At 35.7% G+C, this 18,760-nt stretch overlaps 1 protein-coding gene across 1 annotated transcript in view; it reads right to left on the bottom strand.

Annotated features, from left to right (window-relative positions):
* Nucleotides 1-736: 736 nt before the first annotated feature.
* SMARCA5 (SWI/SNF related, matrix associated, actin dependent regulator of chromatin, subfamily a, member 5) overlaps nt 737-18,760 on the bottom strand; it is a 37,024-nt gene continuing 19,000 nt past the window's right edge. The window contains exons 11-24 of the mRNA XM_049905779.1: nt 18,417-18,643; nt 16,278-16,399; nt 16,048-16,200; nt 14,620-14,752; nt 11,519-11,667; nt 11,214-11,333; nt 10,341-10,451; nt 9,893-10,006; nt 9,411-9,533; nt 8,545-8,677; nt 4,279-4,397; nt 3,653-3,865; nt 3,017-3,124; nt 737-1,981 (exon numbers count right to left, since the gene is read on the bottom strand). Coding sequence (XP_049761736.1) covers nt 1,916-1,981; nt 3,017-3,124; nt 3,653-3,865; nt 4,279-4,397; nt 8,545-8,677; nt 9,411-9,533; nt 9,893-10,006; nt 10,341-10,451; nt 11,214-11,333; nt 11,519-11,667; nt 14,620-14,752; nt 16,048-16,200; nt 16,278-16,399; nt 18,417-18,643 — 1,891 coding nt within the window. The 3' untranslated portion in view covers nt 737-1,915. The remainder of the gene's footprint in view (nt 1,982-3,016; nt 3,125-3,652; nt 3,866-4,278; nt 4,398-8,544; nt 8,678-9,410; nt 9,534-9,892; nt 10,007-10,340; nt 10,452-11,213; nt 11,334-11,518; nt 11,668-14,619; nt 14,753-16,047; nt 16,201-16,277; nt 16,400-18,416; nt 18,644-18,760) is intronic.

Genomic DNA, 18,760 nt, shown 5'->3' on the forward strand with positions numbered 1-18,760 from the left:
CCACTATCTACATCTCCACCCCCTCCACACACACAATTGGGCTCTCTTCTCTAAGGTGCCCTTGTGACACAGTGTTTAAGCTATCGGCTGCTAACCAAAAGGTCAGTGGTTCAAAACTACCAGCTGCTCCGTGGGATGAAGATGTGACGGTCTGCTTCCATAAAGATTTACGGCTTTAGAAACCCTAAAGGGCAGCTCTACCCTGCCCTAAAGGGTTGCTATGAGTTAGAATCAAATCAACTGCAATGGATTTGGTTTGGGTTTTTCTTCTCTAAAACATCATTTCTTTTGTGGCCTCTGTAAAATCTTCAGCCTTTTATTTTTCAAATTATTTCTTCCAAAATGAAGTTACAACTCTTAAGAATTATCCCTTTCATGAAAGAAGTAACCTTTCCTCAAATTTTGCACACACTAGACACTAAGAATGCAACATTGTGTAGAAGTCAAGTGTGGAGGCCCACAGGATAAATTCAAGTTACTCTTGCCATAAACACTGTTTTGCTTGAAGTTGACAGCAGCAAACCCCCATTTCAGAAAACAAAGTAGGTAAAGGTATTAAGGTACTAGCAATACTACAGAAATCAACATTAAGAAAACAAATTTCAGTGAGAATGGGCACGTGAAAAAGACTTAGAAATTTGAGAGGAATTTCATTAAGGGAAAAAGATAATGTTCTAAGAAAACTGAATAAAAATCAAAAAGGAAAAGAAATTAAAGAAATGGAAAGACTACTTTAAGGATTATAAAAGTTATATTTATTCACGATGTTACATTTATTGCATTCCCTTAGAAAAATGGAGAACTGTTTATGTACCCAATTTGCACATATAAAACTTTATACAAATTATGTGTAGCACACAAAGGCCTCTGGTAAAGCTAAAATCCTGACACTACAATTTGGGCGTCCCTGCTTCAAGGTCTCCCATCTATCAAGTCTGTCCATTGAAAACAAAAACTGGAATTAGTCAGTTTTGCTGCTCACACTTACTTTTAGAAATTATTTTAAAATATAATAAAATAAAATTTTCAATTACTCAAACTCAAAATGCTACACCCTGGGAAGGCATACATTTTGCTAACTGATTTCAATTTAACAGTATGACAAGTTCACGTCTTTTTTTGGCTGGGTCTTAAGGAAAAAAAAAAAATCACCTCAGTTCTGACATTATCTTTCTAAATTGTGGCTGCTTCAGGAGGTCACTGTCAAAATATTTATCCAACAATTAAAAAATAATAATAATATTCCTTTTACAAAATGGTACAATAATACCTTAAAGAACCAGAAATACTAAGTGTCTTTGGCTATACAACTAAAAGGCCCTCAGAACCAACTACAGAAACAGAAAGCATAACAAAATTATGCACAGAATTGAATAATAATTTGTCTTGCCTTTTTTTTCCCCATTCTACCCATGTAATAAGAAGAATGCAATTTACATAATCTTCCCAGATGAGACTCAACAGTACCACAAAGAAGATACCCAAATTTCTGCAAAGGCAAAGTGAATTAAAAGAATTACACAACTAAGTTGAGACCGAAGGGACAAATATTTGCATTTTTTTTTTTTTAGTTGTTTGCTTGTGTTTAAATCTTACGAGTGTAGAAACTATAGCTGATAAACAAAATGTCACAATCTCCACAAATGGAACTATAATAGAAAAATAAATCAAATGAAGCATTTATTAATAAATGAAGCCTATTTTATTACTTCAAGTGTTAAAGATAAAAAAAATCTCAGCACAGCTGTTGCATTTAAAAAAGTGAAACTACATACTATGTTTCTAGCTCAGTAAACAGATGAACCTGATGTCTTTTAATGACATAACAATTGAGCATTGTACAGTACATCTTATGAAGACCCGTAAATTAAAGAACTACTGGTTTAAATTTAGTGATTATGAGACAAAAATATATTCATAGTTTCAGCTTCTTTTTTCTTCCTCGACCATCAGGGGCTCCATCCATTTTACGTTTCTGTGTCTAAAAACAGAAGAATTACCTTCCCTTAGTCACAAGACTAATATAAGCATGAAATATATTGGCAGACATATTACAGTACAGCACTTTTGCTGCTACATAGCAACGAGAATTACTAGATTTTCTTGCCCAAAATAAAAAAATCTTTCAAAACAAACTATCAAGTCTATTCTACTTAAATAACAACTGTTTAATAATATTAATAATGAAATCACAAGAAATGTGATTCACAACTGGCAGTAGTAAATCAATATACCAAACAAACGAATACACACCCTCTCCTCAAAAGAAAACAGTAATATTTTCTCAGTTTTTAGAAGTTTTATAAATACCAAATATCCATACAGATTCATTTACTCACGACTTCATGAATTAACTATTATTAAATAACAACGTGACCTTTTTCCCTTAATAATTTTGCTTTCACATTGTTGAGACATCACTGGGGCAATATAGCCAAGCTTAGACGTCAATAATAAAGGTTGCTGCTTTCCTAGCATTTGCTGAACTATTCTAAAATTATAACTTGTATTCCCAATGAGAAGTGCAGGCTCTTGGCATTCACAAGACATACCTTCTCATTTTCGCACAAATCCCTATATGACATACTATCATCATATCATGTAATATTCCCCATGTAATGCAATCAACTTTAATCTCAACTTTTAAACAACGTAAGGCTGTAAGGAAGAGCTCTGGGGGTACAGTGGTTAAAGTGCTCAGCTGCTAACCGAAAGGTCAGCGGTTCGAATCCACCAGGCGCTCTGCTTCAGTAAAGATTTGCAGCCTTGGGAAGCCTATGGGGCAGCTAGCTCTATTCTGTCCTATAGAGCATGAGTCAGAACGGACCCAACAGCAGTGGGTTTTGGTTTTTGGTAAGGACAAGAAAAAAGAGTAACACATCAATGATAGCCAAAACACACTGCCGTCGGTCGAGTCAATTCTGACTCATAGCTGATCGCCAAGTAATGTTCAAATTCTTAAGGAAAAAAACATTGAGTCCACAAAGAACACATTTAAATATTCGGGAATACTTACTGAAGGCTTTGGTCCCCGTTTCTTTTTCTCTGCCTTCTCCTTTTCTTCTAGTTCCATGTTTTCTCTTTCAATCAAGGTAATTAAGGTGTTACACCTCCTCTGGAGCTCCTGAGTTGTAAACATAAATTTACATGGTAAACTGAATGTTTTCCATCTACATATTTTTAGGATTTCAACTTTAAAATAAAGTTGTTTTGATAGGTTAATATAAAATCACTCATACACCTATAAACAGATAAAAATAAACAACAAAAGGAACTCATTTTCATACACGGTCATGCTGTGAGGTAGAAAACAGGATACTTACAGCTTTTACTTCATTCTTTAAAGCCGTATTATTGTGTAACCTTCCTTCACTTTCAAATTAAAAGCATCTCATAATATATGCAATACTACTATCTATTGCCCATGCCTGAGAATTCAGTGGCATTTCATGTCAAAACTTAAAAACTAGTAATACATACATTGAGGGTCGAAATCAACTAGAATTAACTTGAAGAGGTGTGTACATTTTTTCCCTTCAAAGTAATATCACAAGAATTATGACAGTCAATGTATCATGTGTTACCTTAGTTAAGGAATAGTACTTACTCTGAACTCTGCTTACATCACACAAAAAAGGCCTCATGCACTCACCATTGCAGTTCTGGACTTAAGAAACCAGTCAAATCTGAACTGAGGAGAATTGCGGATACACTGTCGCAACTCATCATAAACGTTTTCCTTGTCGAATCCAAGCTTGTGAAGCATACAAATCAGAAAACGATCCTCTTCTTCAGTATAGTTTTTCCCTTTGTTAGTACCATATGATATTCTCAGCTGATGAAAAGGTGCTTTGTACCGTCCAATCTATGAAATGAGATTTTATATTAAATGAAACACAAGTCCTATGTAATCTATATCTCAAACTCAACTTTAGCAAAATTAGGTACATTTTCTTTCAAACCAGAATTTTACACCCAAAGCACCTCAACTGCATTATATAAATTTTGTGCTGAAAAACCTTTATAATTTTCATTACTATGAAGAGAAAACTCATTTCCCTATACTTAGGAATGAGCTAATACTAGCAGTGCCTTTCATTCATATAACCTAATATTGAGGAATATTCTGTTGAGAATACCTGTAACAGTTAAATGTTTTTCTTTAAACACATTTAATTTTAAACTATCATTGCTTTTCCTTTCAAAAAGCTATTTTAACTCTCATATTCAGAGAGAGCAGTATTTTTTAACTGTCATATTTATTAATAAGCAAGGTACCTTTGTGTCAAGTGCTTTTTTGATACTAATTCTTCTCTGAATTCTTGCCTCTCCCCTTTCAATCTGAGCCATAATCTTCTCTATGTCCTGTAGTTCATTACATCTTTCCCAGAACACAGCTGTAAAAGAGTAAAGTTTGTGAGGGTGAGGGGAATGAAGAGAAAATAACTTGCTAGCTTAAATGCTCTATTTTGTTTTATCTCCTAGAGATTAATAAACATTTTCATTTTTCCTATATCTAATACTAGGAAGTCAGTCATTTATAATTTCTCAGTTTCCTTAACTGTAAAATAATATCAGAGATGAAGTAGATGATCTTGTATCTTCCAACTCTGAAACTTTGGCTGTTCTAACTGAGTCAGAGTCGCCTCGATGGCAGTGGGTTTGGTTTGGAAACCCTGGTGGCATAGTGGTTAAGTGCTACAGCTGCGAACCAAAGGGTCGGCTATGAGTCGGAATCGACTTGACGGCACTGTGTCTGGTTTTGGTTTCTTGGTATCATATGCACACCTATGTTCATTGCAGCATTATTCACAATAGCAAAAAGATTGAAACAATGTAAGTGCTCATCAACGGATGAAGGGATAAATTGTGGTACATTACAGCAGACTACTACACAACTATAAAGAATAACAATGAGTCCACAAAACATAACATGTATGAATCTGGAGGACAAATACTTTACGGTCTCACTTTTCTAAGAAGACAAGAACAGGTATATACACAGAAAGCAACGTTCTTTGATGGTTACTCGGGATGGGAGTAGGAGGGAGGGGGAATCACTTTTTGGTGATGAGAAAAGTGATAAACAACACGGGTGAAGTCTGCACAACCTGAATGAGGTAAATAAAGACACTAAAAAGCACACAAGAATAAAGGACAATTTCGGTAAATGCTACGATTTCGCAACAACACTAATAACAGGCAAAAAGTATGCGTGTGGTTACATAAGATACGCATTCATATATATGTACAGGATGGCATATGAGTACACGCACATGCATATGTAGGTGTATCTGTAGGCCTATGTGTATACATGCTTGTGTGTACTGCATACATATTCATGTAAATAATAAAACACATAATCGGCACAGTCACAGATACTTCCTAGACATCGATACATCTTGTGGGATTGGTTTACTGGGTTAAAAGGCTTAAGACCATAGTCTTGAGAGACAACTCAGTCAATTGGCATGATATAGTTCACAGAGATACTACATCCTAGTTTGGTGACTAGTGTCTGGGTTCTTAAAAGCTTCCTAGTGGCCATCTAACATACAACTCTTGGTCTCTACTCCTCTGAGGCAAAAGAGAATGAAGGAAACCAAAGACTCAAAGAAACTAGTCCATAGGACTAATAGCCCAGATGAACCACGGCCTCATCTAATCTGAGACCAGAAGAACTAGATGGTGCCCAGCTACCACCATGGACCATTCTGACCAGGGACACAATAGAAAGTCCTGGATAAAACAGGAGAAAAACGTAGAAAACTCCAATTCCTAAAAATGGCCAGACTTGCTGGACCAAAAAAGCATAACCTACAGGAAGCCCCTAGGCATTACCCTAAGATACCTTTTAAACTTGGAACTGTAGCAATTCCCGGAGGTCACCTTTCAGCCAAACAGTAGATAGGTTTGTAAGATAAACAATATCACCCGTGAGTACTGTGCATCTTTAAATAATCAACTATATGAGACCAAATGGTCAACACTTACCCTACAGCAAAGATGAGAAGGTAAGGAGGGGTAAGGAAGCTAGATTAACGGAAAGTCAACAATGGAAATAATTAGACTGTTGACATATCCTGGGAAACCTTGGTGGCACAGCAGTTAACAGCTATGGCTGCTAACAAAAGGTCAGCAGTTTGAATCTACCAGGTGCTCCTTGAAAACTCTATGGGGCAGAGTTCTACTCTGTCCTTTAGGGTCACTATGAGCCAGAATCCACTTGACAAGGCTTTTTTTTTTTTTCTGAGACATTGTGAAAAATGTAACCAATGTCAGTTTGTATAAAAACTGTTAAATAGAAATCTATTTTGCTGTGTAAACTTCCACCTAAAACACAAAATTATTTAGAAAAATATCGGCTATTCTAAGATCCTTAGCACTACAACTACACATATTCACCTGACAATCAAACTGACTTCAGGAAACACAGTTCACTAATACTTGAAAAGAATAAAAACGAGACAATTATTCAGTGATCTAATTTTCTTGACTATAGCTAGCTAGTTAGCCTGCTGTTGTTAGTTGCCACCGAGTTGGTTCCAACTCACAGCAACCCCAAGCACAACATAATGAAATACTGCCTGGTCCTGTACCATCCTCACAATCGTTACACCCATTGTTACAGCCACTGTGTCAATCCATCTTTTTGAGGGTCTTCCTATTTTTCCTTGACTCTACTTTACCGAGCATGTCCTTCTCCAGCAACTGGTCCTTCCTGATAACATGTCCAAAGTAAGCGAGACAAAGTCTCACTATCCTCACTTCTAAGGAGCACTCTGGCTGCACTTCTTCCAAGAGACATTTGTTCATTCTTCTACAAGTCAATATTCATCAATTCTTCTTTAATCTTCCTAATTCACTGTCCATCTTTCACAGGCATATGAAGCGACTAATAAATACTATGGTTTGGATCAGGTGCACCTTAGTTCTCAAAGTGGTATCTTTGCTTTTTAACACTTTAAAAGAAGTCTTTTGCAGATCTGCCCAATGCACTGCGTCGTTTGCTTGACGGCTGCTTCCATGGGCACTGACTGTGGATTCAAGTAAAATGACATCCTTGACAACTTCAACCTTTTCTCCATTTATTATGATACTGTTTATTGGTCCAGTTATGAGGACTTTTGTTTTCTCTATGCAAAGGTGTAATCCACACGTTTTTGATCTTTATCAGTAAGTGCTTCAAGTCCTCTTCACTTTCCCCAAGCAGGGGTGTCATCTCCTTATCACAGATTGTTGTTGGTCTTCCTCCAATCCTTAGGCCCAGTTCTTCTTCATACAGTCCAGATTCTCGGTCATACAGATTAAATTAGTATAAAAATACAACCCTAACGCACACTCCTCCTGATTTTAAACCAGACAGTATTCTCCCCTTGTTCTCTTTAAATGACTGTCTCTTTGGTCTGTGTACTGACTCCTCATGAGCACAATTAGGTGTTCTGGAATTCCCGTTTATCACAATGCTATCCATCATCTGTTATGATCCACAGTCAAATGTCTTTGCATAATCAATTAACACAGGTGAACATCTTTCTGGTATTCACTGATTTTAGCCAAGATCCATCTGACATCAGCAATGGTATCCCCCGTTTCACGTCCTCTTCTGAATCTGGCTTGAATTTCCTATAGTTCCTTGTCGATGTACTACTACGTCCTTATAGATGTTTGGATATCACCCTATCACTGACAGCACTGTACTTCGGCACAGATCTTGAAATGTTCTTTTTTTATGATGAATGTCATGCCATCCCTCTTCAATTTGTCATTCCTGGCATAGCAGACCATGTAACTGCCTGACTCAAAATCGCCAATACCAGTTTATTTCAGCTCACTAATGCCTAGAGTATCTATCTTTACGAGTTTCATTTCATTTTTGACAACTTTCAATTTTTCTTGACTTATACACTGTCTATTCCACGTTCTGATTACTAATAGATATTTGTAGCTGTTTCTTCTGATTTTAAGCTGTGCCACATCAGCAAATGAAGGTTCTGAAACCTTTATCCCACCTACATCATTAAGGTCAACTCAACTTTGAGGAGGCAGCTCTTCCCCGGTCATATTTTGAGTGTCTTCCAACCTGAGGGGCTCATCTTCTGGCACTGTATCAGCAAAGTTCCGCTGCTATCCATAAGGCTTTCAATAGCCAATTTTTTTCAGAAGTAGATAGCCAGGTCCTCCTCCTCAAAAGCTTCCCACTCTATTTTAATCTGGAAGCTCCGCTGAAACCTGTCCACCAAAGATGACCACTGCTGATACTTGAAATACCAGCAGCATAGCTTCCAGCATCACAGCAACATGCACGCTACCATAGTTTGACAAACTGACAGGCAAGTGGTGATAAAAGTAAACAATTATACCATTTTAGGTAAGGGAATTTCTTCTAATTGAAGTTAAAAAAAAAGGGGGGGGGCACTAAGCTGTGTCAAAATTTTAGCTTATCAAATTCAGAGTAAGAAAATATGAACCTTCCAACAGTTTTTATTAAGCTCAAAAGCCTAATAACATTCTTATTATCTATTAAAATAATAAATGAATTACCTGAGTATTCAATGACTTCCTCTGGAGTTTTTCCTTCTACTTCTCTTGCTATATTTTCAATATCATCACGACCCCACTTCTCATTAGCTTTGATAAACTGGTTAAAATCCCTCTTATTCCAATTGGTAAACCCCTACAAAGCAAAAGAAGTATTTAATCACAGCATGTTAAACTTGGGGAAAAAATGCTATTATACTTTACCAATGGTTGTAAGTATTACAGAAAATAATTTTCTAGTGCTTTTATATTTTTTCATTAAGTTCTTTTAGCGTGGTAACTTTACATGTACTAGATGTATACTTTTAGCAATGCACTATGATTTAGATACCTTAAGCTTTAAATCTGAGTGTGAAAAAAAGGAATGCTACATGAAAAGGTGACATTTTGGCTGCACTTTGAAAGATAAGGACTCTGTGAAGAGGGAACAAGATAGGCTAAAAAGCAAAGGCAAGAGCCAATAGGAAAACCAAAGAAAAATAAAGGCTTTAAAAGTTGATTAAGGGCCGATTCCGCAAGGCCTGAACTGAATCCCAAAGTATGTTAATTAAACAAGAGAGCACTGAGCACAGTCTTGTACTTGGGAATAACTTCTTGGCAATATGAAAGATTCACCAGGAAGGAAAGATAAGAACACTGGAAAAAAAGTGATCAACAGGCTACCCATCCTACCAAAGCCAGTAAAAATCTATCTTAACTACCAAACAAATGATGGGAATATATATGCAGCATTTACCCTTATGTCTATGCTTTAATGTCTCTAAGTCTTCATCTCTGAAACCAGAAACTCGTACTACTTGTATACCAACACAACCTAACAGAGAACCTTACAAAATAACTGCTAATTCTGTGTTGACTGAAGGTTATACCTGTGTTAGAAGTTTCTCTTTTTCCTCTAACTCTTCATCATTAAGAGGTTCAGCTTCATCAATTTTAAGCTGTTCTTCTTTTTGTGCCTGTGCTGCATTTGGTAGGTCAGGATTTCGAGGTACCTAAAAAATATTTTTCTGTGTTATCTATCAGTAAATTTTAGAGACTTTTTGAGGAATTAAAATTCTTAACCAACTAAACATCGTGCAAATTTTAATCCAACTATGCAAGAAAACATACTGATATCTGCATCTGTTAAGTTAAAGACAAACTACTCATAAAGTTTTTTTTTTTTTTTTTTCTCTCTCTCTTTCAAGGATAACAGACACACACTTATGTACCTGACATATAACCTGGATACAGTCAATCAAGTCTTTTCTATTTGGCTCAAGTGAGTTAAATAAATATTAATAATAATCAATTCTTAAGCCATCAATGGTGTGTAAACAGAAAACAATATAAAATAAAGTATTTCCATTACCTTGTACCCAATAGTTTTTCTGTAATATAGAATTTCTTTTTCCAGTAATTCAAATAAACGTGGAGGAAAGAACTGGAAATCCTGAACATTGGGCTGTTTTGGAGGTCGAGGAGCCTAAAGAAAAATTAAAAAATGAATAAAAAAATAGAGAAATGTTTTGCTTTAAATCTATTCCTAGTCTTCGTCACTCCATAAACTATGACCTCCACCTCTCTAAGAAACTGCATGCATCTTTCAATAAAATTGAACTGATGTTAACCAAAGCTTAAATGCGTAGATCCTGAATTAGTTCCAGAAAACTCCGACAAATAAAAACTGAAGGGAGTACACTACAAAAAAAATCACACAAAATGTACTTCTCAATAATCTGACTTTACAGCATGAATGTTAGAAGAAAACTTACTTATATTTCCAATAATTTTAAATATTTTGTTTTTGGTCAACTCACCTTGGGTGCTTTAGGTTCGCTGACACGAAGCGCTTCCCTGAAATATGCATCCACAGCATAGTTGGCTTTTCTTTCTCGTTTAGGTGGTTCAATCCACTCTGTGAATGCAATCTAGCATGCGAAAAAGAATTCAAATCACAAACTTTTATCACATGCAGTAGCAAACTCTACATAAATACCCTCACACTATGCATTAAGACTGGTATTTGTAAATGGAAAGATATTCACAAAATACTGGACTGTAAGCTCTACATGGACAGGGACTGATTCAACTCAACATTATATAATTAACACACAGCACAATATCTAGTGAGCAATATAGGCACTCAGTAAGTTATTTCTTGGCCAAATGATAATTCTATTTGGGTGAAAAAAAGAAAATGCTACAACCCAATTAGGAGAAAAACGTTAAGTATTTAGTCTAGAAAAATTCTGAGAATATACGTGTCTTAATGTTAACAAGGAAAACCCTAGGTAGAACTATTTTTCCTTCTACCTAATAGGAATTTTCCAGTATCTCTGTATGTTAACTAATGTTACTCATGATGTTAGGAAAATTTACCCTTCATTACCATCCAATTCTGCTACTTTCTTTTAAAAAAAAAATAGTAAGGCTTTGAAAATTTCTTTTTGCCCAATTTTGATTTTCAAGTACTTCAAACTACTATATTCACTCCACAAAGCAATTCGTATAAAAGATTACAGAAACTTCAAGAAATTTCAAAGCTTGGTAAATGAAAATGTGGCATTAAATTTTAGATAAAATTAAAAATAATTATCAGATGTAAATAATTACAAAGTTATTTCATCAACTATTTAAATTCCAAGTTTATAGTAAAGCCTTCAAGTAACCAAAACCTCTTTCTAAAGTACCTTTTGTTTTTCTCTATAGTCTTCTCCTTCAAAGTTATAAACACTTGATTCTGTATCCATTGTAAAGTTTCTAAGTGAGCTTTCACCCATCTTGGAGAGCTTTTCATTCATCTCTGCCGTCTAGGGAACAAAAGAAACACCCTATTAGACCAAAAAACAAAAAAAGAACAAAAACTATACTCAAAATGAATCAGTCTTTACAGTACACAAAAGCTTCTGTTTTATGGAAATAAGATTTACCAAATATTTCCTCAAACAGTTCTGGTTTGAAATATATTAAAAGCATTACTTAATATATACCTCACCTTCTTTGCACCTCTTTCCAAAATACCATCAATATCCTCATCAGTAATCTCACTTTCCTTTGAAGCAAATACATGTGTTGCCCCGTGTCGAATCATTTGAAGCATTTCATCTTTCCCAATTTTGTTCAGATTCTGATCCACAAGTCTTCCTGAAAAAAATATTGTATGTTCACTGAACAGACTTCTATTGGCAACTTGGAATTTTAAATGTTAGAGGTAATACCTTCTAATTTTGTCTCAAACACCAATCATTTGTTTATTTACATCTTATAATTTTGTAAATTTTCAACTGATAAGCTTTTAGATATTTCAAAAAGTTATGTAATACAGCTTATTGTTTTACTGCTACCTGAAATATATTCTTGTGTGAAGTGAATATACTAATTGGAAATATTTGAAAATCAAAATTTTTGGTAAAATTAAAAAAAAATTTTTTTCAACTAATAGGAACATTATAAACACAAGAAGTTTCTGATGAGTAGATGTTAGTCTTAATACACCCTGAACAGATTTTCTTCTCCTTTGAAATGTGAAGTACAAAAAAAATTTCCATATTGCCAAACTTTATGTAAAAGCTGTAATACATAACGTTAATTTCTGGAAACTTCCTAATCTTAAGAAGTCAAATTCTAGAAAGCTTATTTGGATCATAAAAGAAACTCAGCATTTGTCTATCTATCGACTGGGCAAGGATTTAGTCAACCCTATAATTTGTTTTTAAAAATGCAAACATCAAAGCAGACAAACTTTATACAAAAAAACCAACAGCAAAAGAGTTTTGTTTTTTGCCCTCCGTGGGCGTCTCGCATAAACTTAAATAAATAAAGCTTAATTTTTGCATTCCAACCAACTTGTAACGAGTGAAATAGGTCCAAGTTTTTTTTTACATCTTAAATACTTATATCATGGTTTTGAACCCCTAACAGAATGCACAACCAAACATTTGGGACTTTCAAAGTGAAGATATATCCCCAGAACATGTTTCTTTGGACTAAAAGCTATCTTATTATCAGAATGTTCTTAGACTGACAAAAACTACTTCTCTGTTGGGCAGGAAAGGAGCTTTTCAAAAATGTGTGTTTTGGGGGCATGGGCTGTTCTCGTATTTTTAATTATGACTCCCAGTACACAAAACAGTAACACAAAGGTAGGCACACGGGGCTTGCTATTTGACTAATACATCTACAAATAAGGCAACAAAGTCTGCTTCAAAATTTGTCCCAGTAAATATTAAAACAAAAAAAGCACAAAATTAACAAATACACTAAGTAACAAAACTCAGGTTTCTAAGTTTATTGTAAGTGAATTAACATAAGAGAGTAATTGTGAAAAGGAACCTCGTAGCGATGGTTCAAAAAGAATGGAGGCATACTGGAGCGGAGGGGGGAGGACTAGCCATTACACTGTCCATGAGAAAGCCAATTGTTTGATACGCCTTCAAAGTCCCCAGAGCCTTTTCTACCTCTGCGTTACTGTTCTGGATACTGGAAGATATAATTTAAAATATGACAACAGCCCATGCCCCAAAAGCACTTTATTTCTAATAGTTAATAAGGTTCTTCATCCCCTAGCTGAGTCACTTCCTAACTGTATAAACACTTGGTAAGTGACTAACCTCTCCAAGCCCTCCACCTCCGAAGCCAATCTCATCAAGTTAGGATGAGGACTAAAAGGGATAGATGCATGTGAAGTAATCAGCACAAAGTGACTGGCACAAAGTAACAGCTCGATCTTAAGCTATCATTAATGATTAATAATACGCATTTATTGTCTTCAAGTATTCAGACACATGGCTAACACTATGGTGACATTATAGGCTACTGGCTGGTTGACAAAACCAAGACACATATACGAAATAAGCTGAACAATGTAACATTATACCTTTCAGCTTTATAGGCAGAAAACATGTATACATTCATGGTACAGTTAGGGGATAAAAGAGATTAATGTGAGCTATGGCTCCTATGTTTTTTTCTTTCCATTTTTTCATTTTACATACCCCACCACAAACTTTAAGCTTCATGAAATAAACTGTCCTCTTTAAAAGTTGCTCTGAAATCAAAACGTGCAGTTTCCTTCAGCAATCCAAAATAAAAGTTCCGTTTTCACCCTTTGTTTTGTGCTGTCGATTTCAACTCATAGTGACCCCATGCGACAGAGTAGAACTGTCCCACAGGGTTTTCTAGGCTATAATCTTTACAGCGAAACCCTGGTGGCGTAAGTAGTGAAGTGCTATGGCTGCTAACAGGTTGGCAGTTCAAATCTGCCAGGCACTCCCTGGAAACTCTACGGGGCAGTTCTACTCTGTCCTATAGGGTCGCTATGAGTCGGAATCGACTCGACGGCAGTGGGTTTGGTTTTGGGGTTTAATCTTTACAGAAGCAGATCGCCAGGTCTTTCCCCCGCAGAACTGCTGAGTTTGAACTACCAACCTTTCGGTTAGCAGCCAAGTGCTTAACTGTTGTGCCACCATGGCTCCTTTTTTCACCTGTTAGCCCTACTTATGTATTTGATTATTCTGCGTCACCCTCCCACTAAATTGTAAACTTCTTAAAAGTAAGAACTCTTGTCTGTTTCATCCATCTTTGTATTCTTAGCACCAAGAACAGTGACTGGCACCTGCTAGTTGCTCAATAATTGCAGATTTAAAAAAAAAAGAATAACATCAGATTCTTTTGAGTTTGATTTTTATTTCTTCAGTATCCCCTAGAGCAATCAGTAGAGAGCTTAGTACACGTAAATCATAGCCTGAACAGTGCTATTTGTTTAATATGTGCCAGGCTGAATATTCGATATTTTATATACATTATTCCCTTTATTCTTAAAAATCCTAAATTGTTACTTTTATCCTAATTTAATAAATGAGGAAATGGTCTCAAATAGAAAAAGAGAGGTTGTTAACTCGCAGAGTCAAAATTCAAACTTCAACATTCCTGAGCCTAAAATCCAAACTCTTGGTAACAAAATTAAAATTTACTATTCTGGAATACAAGTGCTGGCTACTTAGCCTGCCTGGTTCAACAGATTCTTTAATAACAAAAACTTCCTAAAAAATAAAGTATCAATCCAACTTCTTAAAATTTTACAGTTCTAAGGCTCACCTTGTTGAATGACTATTGAATCCAGTCTAAGTTTCATCTCAGCACGCTCCACTATTCTTTCTTCTACAGTATTGTCAGTGATAAAGCGGAACACTCGGACTGTCTTGGTTTGCCCAATTCTATGTGCTCGGTCCTAGACAAATTACCATGTTATTTTTAATATAGTTTAAGTATTCACATAATTCTCACATGGGCATAATGAGAACAAATTCAGAAAATTTTCAAGTATAAAACATTTTTAAGAATATGTAACAAAACAGCCAAAATGGGACATTTAAAGAAAAAAAAGCCCCAAAACCACACACATTCATGTTCTTTTTTCCTTAGGTTTAAATTCACAATGCTTTTCTACCTAAATCAAGTCTGAATTACCATGACTATTAGGAAAAGAAGTGACATGAATAAACGAACCTCACGAATAACACAAAAACCCCAACCTTTAAATATTACCCAATTAATTACATGCAAGTACTCAAATTAATTTGAACTCAATTTTCTATTTAACTTCTGTAGAGTTCAAAATCCACATTCCTACAAACAGCTCTTATTTCTAATAATTGATCAATTTTTCCCAGCCACCCTTACAAAAAATACAGGACGAAAGTGATCAACACCAGAAATTTAATATTGTTGAGTTTATGGTCACTATTTTTTTTTTTTTATACCACAGATTAAGTCATTAGCAGTATCAAACTTAAGAAGAATTTTAAGTTTTCACATAAATTTACAGATCATAAATTTTCTCAACCCAAGATAATAATGATCTTCCTGCTCTGGCCAACTAATCCCACATATGGGCCCAAATTTTAAGTATTTTTTTTTTTTTTTTAGTATGGTAGACAAGCTAGTTGCTCAACAAATCCATTTCCCGTCCTCTTGGAATACAACTATACTACCATGTACCAATTTCCAGCAGTCAGTTATGCTATGTGGGAACACTTTCAGGTGGGATCTATTAAAAAAAAAAAAACAACTTCCCGGGCAATCCTCAACTGATGCAGAAGATGTACAGGCAACTTCACAAGTCCTAAGGTATGGCATAACCATTAACATGAGGTATTCTGATACTGATGGAAATCGCCTGCGAAGCACTGAACTGAAATGTTAAGGTGAGAGAAAAAACTCTACTAGGTAATCCCTCTGGGATTTGCACACTGTTTAACTTACCCTAACTAAAACATTGACAGCAGCCCTGGTGGCACAGTGGTTAAAGCACTCAAGTGGTAACCAAAGAGTTCATGGTTGTAACCCACTAACCACTCTGTGGAAGCAAGACGTAGCAGCTGCTTCCGTAAAGATTTACAGCCTTGAAAACCCTCTGGGGCAGTTCTGTTGTCCTACAGAGTAGCTATGAGTCAGAATCAACTTGATGCCAGTGGGGTAACTAAAACATTGATGCACAGAGTATATTTATTTGTTACCTCTTACCATAGCCTGAAGATCTACTTGGGGGTTCCAGTCTGAATCATACAAAATTACTACATCAGCAGTAGCAAGATTGATGCCAAGGCCACCAGCACGCGTACTTAACATGAAAACAAACTTTGTGCTGTTTGGTTCATTGTATGCGTTGATGGACTCCTATGTATACGAAATAAAACAAGTGTCAGAAAATGATTTTATCTGATGTTTTTATATCTCCCCTGACTTTTACTCACTTGTCTCTCATCATGGGGTGTCTGCCCATCCAATCTGCAATATTCATAATTTCTCCACATGCAATAATCTTCCAAAATATCCAGTACTCTTGTCATCTGACTGAAGATTAGTACTCGTGAACCTGTTGATGAATATAATAGCTCTTTTTTTAAGGCTTCAAAAGTAGAAAAATTTAAGGCTAACTCAAACTATTAAGACTAACCAAATACCCCTTAATTCCAAATTAACCTAGTTAGCTACAAAAAAGGAAAAGCTCTACATTATTGAGTATCCAAGACTGCCATTCCTCCCCTTTTTTCTCATTATGGCACAAAAATAATTTTTCCTACTGTATACATTTCTTAGTACAATAATTTTTATAGCACACAAAGGTAAACAGAAAAGCGTATCTGCCTCTGACCTGGAAGGTCTTGCCATCTCACAGGCCTTAAGAAACATCATATTGCTACCCCACATACACTTAAAATAATCTTCCACCCACCATCCCCCACAAGTCCTTCCATGCACATTCCCCAAAACACATCCACATACCCCTCGTTGTTTTCTAGTTGTGAAAACTCATTCCAGGTCAAAGGACTATAAAGGTTTGCCTCATATTTAATCACCACTTACGTATCTGCCATGATTCAAATTATTCAACTGCCTCCCGTTTCTTAGCCAGCTTTATGAAACAGTCCTGTTTTGGACGATAAGGCAGACAATCTCTAGCTGTCCCACTTTCTCACACCCCAAATGCATAAGGGTGTTCAAAAGTCTCCCTTTTCCCTGCACAGTTTAATAACCTTTCATTAGTAAGTGAATAACCCTACCAAGTTCCTGCCACTCCTCCACAGCTATTTCTTTACTTACTTAGCTTCCAAGGAAAAATGTTTTAAGATATATTCACGCAAAAGCATTTTAAGTACCAATTCACTGACAGCTCGTAATATGGTTTTGATACTCAATATCCCACTGGAGATTCATCTACAGATACGACTCACTCTTATCAAAATATACATAAAAACACAAATGCAGAAATTTGAGATCTGATTATATATTTGATATTACAAAATCACTGCCATTTTTAGAAGCGAGAGATATTGTAATTACACTTCATTTTAAAGAGCTTTTCTTTAAAGATTTTATATATACATATATATGTAGTTCCTGACTTATGACATCCTAGTTACGGCAAACCACCCTTATGACCGTCCTTTCTAATTTTTACATCTTACCATTAATACGTACTACGTACAATGTTGCAGCGCATAATTCGCATTCTCATGCCAACCCCCAAAGACAAAGACCAGGTTTATAAAGATACTAATAAAAAACAAATAATAATGAAAACTACAAAAAAAAAAAAAAAAAAGAGGTATTCAACATACATCAGAACTGACTTATGATGGAGTCATCTGAACCGAATCCTGTCATACATCAGGGACTACCTGTGTGTGTGTGCTCTTATGGTTCTCAGCTGCAGTTCAAGTAGATTTTTGACCCATAATGAATTATGATAAATTATTTATATATGAAACACTGTGAAGTCTGGGATTCGCTTCAAAATAATCTGGGAGGGGGGAAATGGGCACACTATAGAACAAACAAGCTTTGCCATGAGCACATAACTGTTGAAGGTGGCCTATGTTAATGTAATTTAAATATACCTATACACACACCACACACATACAGTTTTCATATAAATAGTGAGCATGTTAAAAATCGTTTTGGGTCCCTATGTATGGTATTAATACGTAAAAAATCCATGTAAATAACTGAAAAGCAAATACTGAGCACAATACCATTGTCTAACAAAGGATGAAGGAACTGTGTATGGATGGGAAGGGTGGTCTAGGCATTTTATGACAAAAACCTGAAATTTCCTAATCATTCAATGATTAACAGGAAAGCTCATATAAAAAAGAAACTCTCCGCCAAAATCCAGGGACTGTGGCTGCTCTAGCTATTGATTACCTTTTAAGAGGTAAGGCCTAAAATTGGGTGAATGCTTAGATAATTGATACAGGTTTTTAAATGTCCCGTTTCAGTTTTACAAAGTGTCAAGAGTAGTCATTTTAAAAGCATAGTACTCCCTCATTTTAACATGAGAATTTTAAGCTTTCATTACTTCTCAACTGTAATATCAGTCACACAGATACCTTGTTCTTTCAATTTAGGGAGTAGCTTGTCTAACACCACCATTTTGCCACTGTTGGTAACTAGATGCATATCCGTTGTATAAGGTGGGCCAGGTTCAGCTCCATCAAAGAGATATGGATGATTACAGCATTTCCTCAACTGCATCAGGATGTTCAACAACCTCATTTTGTCCATCTTCCCTGCAGAGTTTAGTATATCTATATCCTTCATCAGTATCCGGGTATACCTATTGAGAAGAAAAATATCTTCAGAGTGCTCCAATGTTCTCTGACTGGTTCCTGTCACTTTACACGTTAAATTCCCTTCCCTATCTCAACTCCAAAATGCCTGTAACAACCAACCC

This window comes from Elephas maximus, chromosome 13 (assembly GCF_024166365.1).
Source record: "Elephas maximus indicus isolate mEleMax1 chromosome 13, mEleMax1 primary haplotype, whole genome shotgun sequence".
NCBI classification, from domain to species: domain Eukaryota; kingdom Metazoa; phylum Chordata; class Mammalia; order Proboscidea; family Elephantidae; genus Elephas; species Elephas maximus.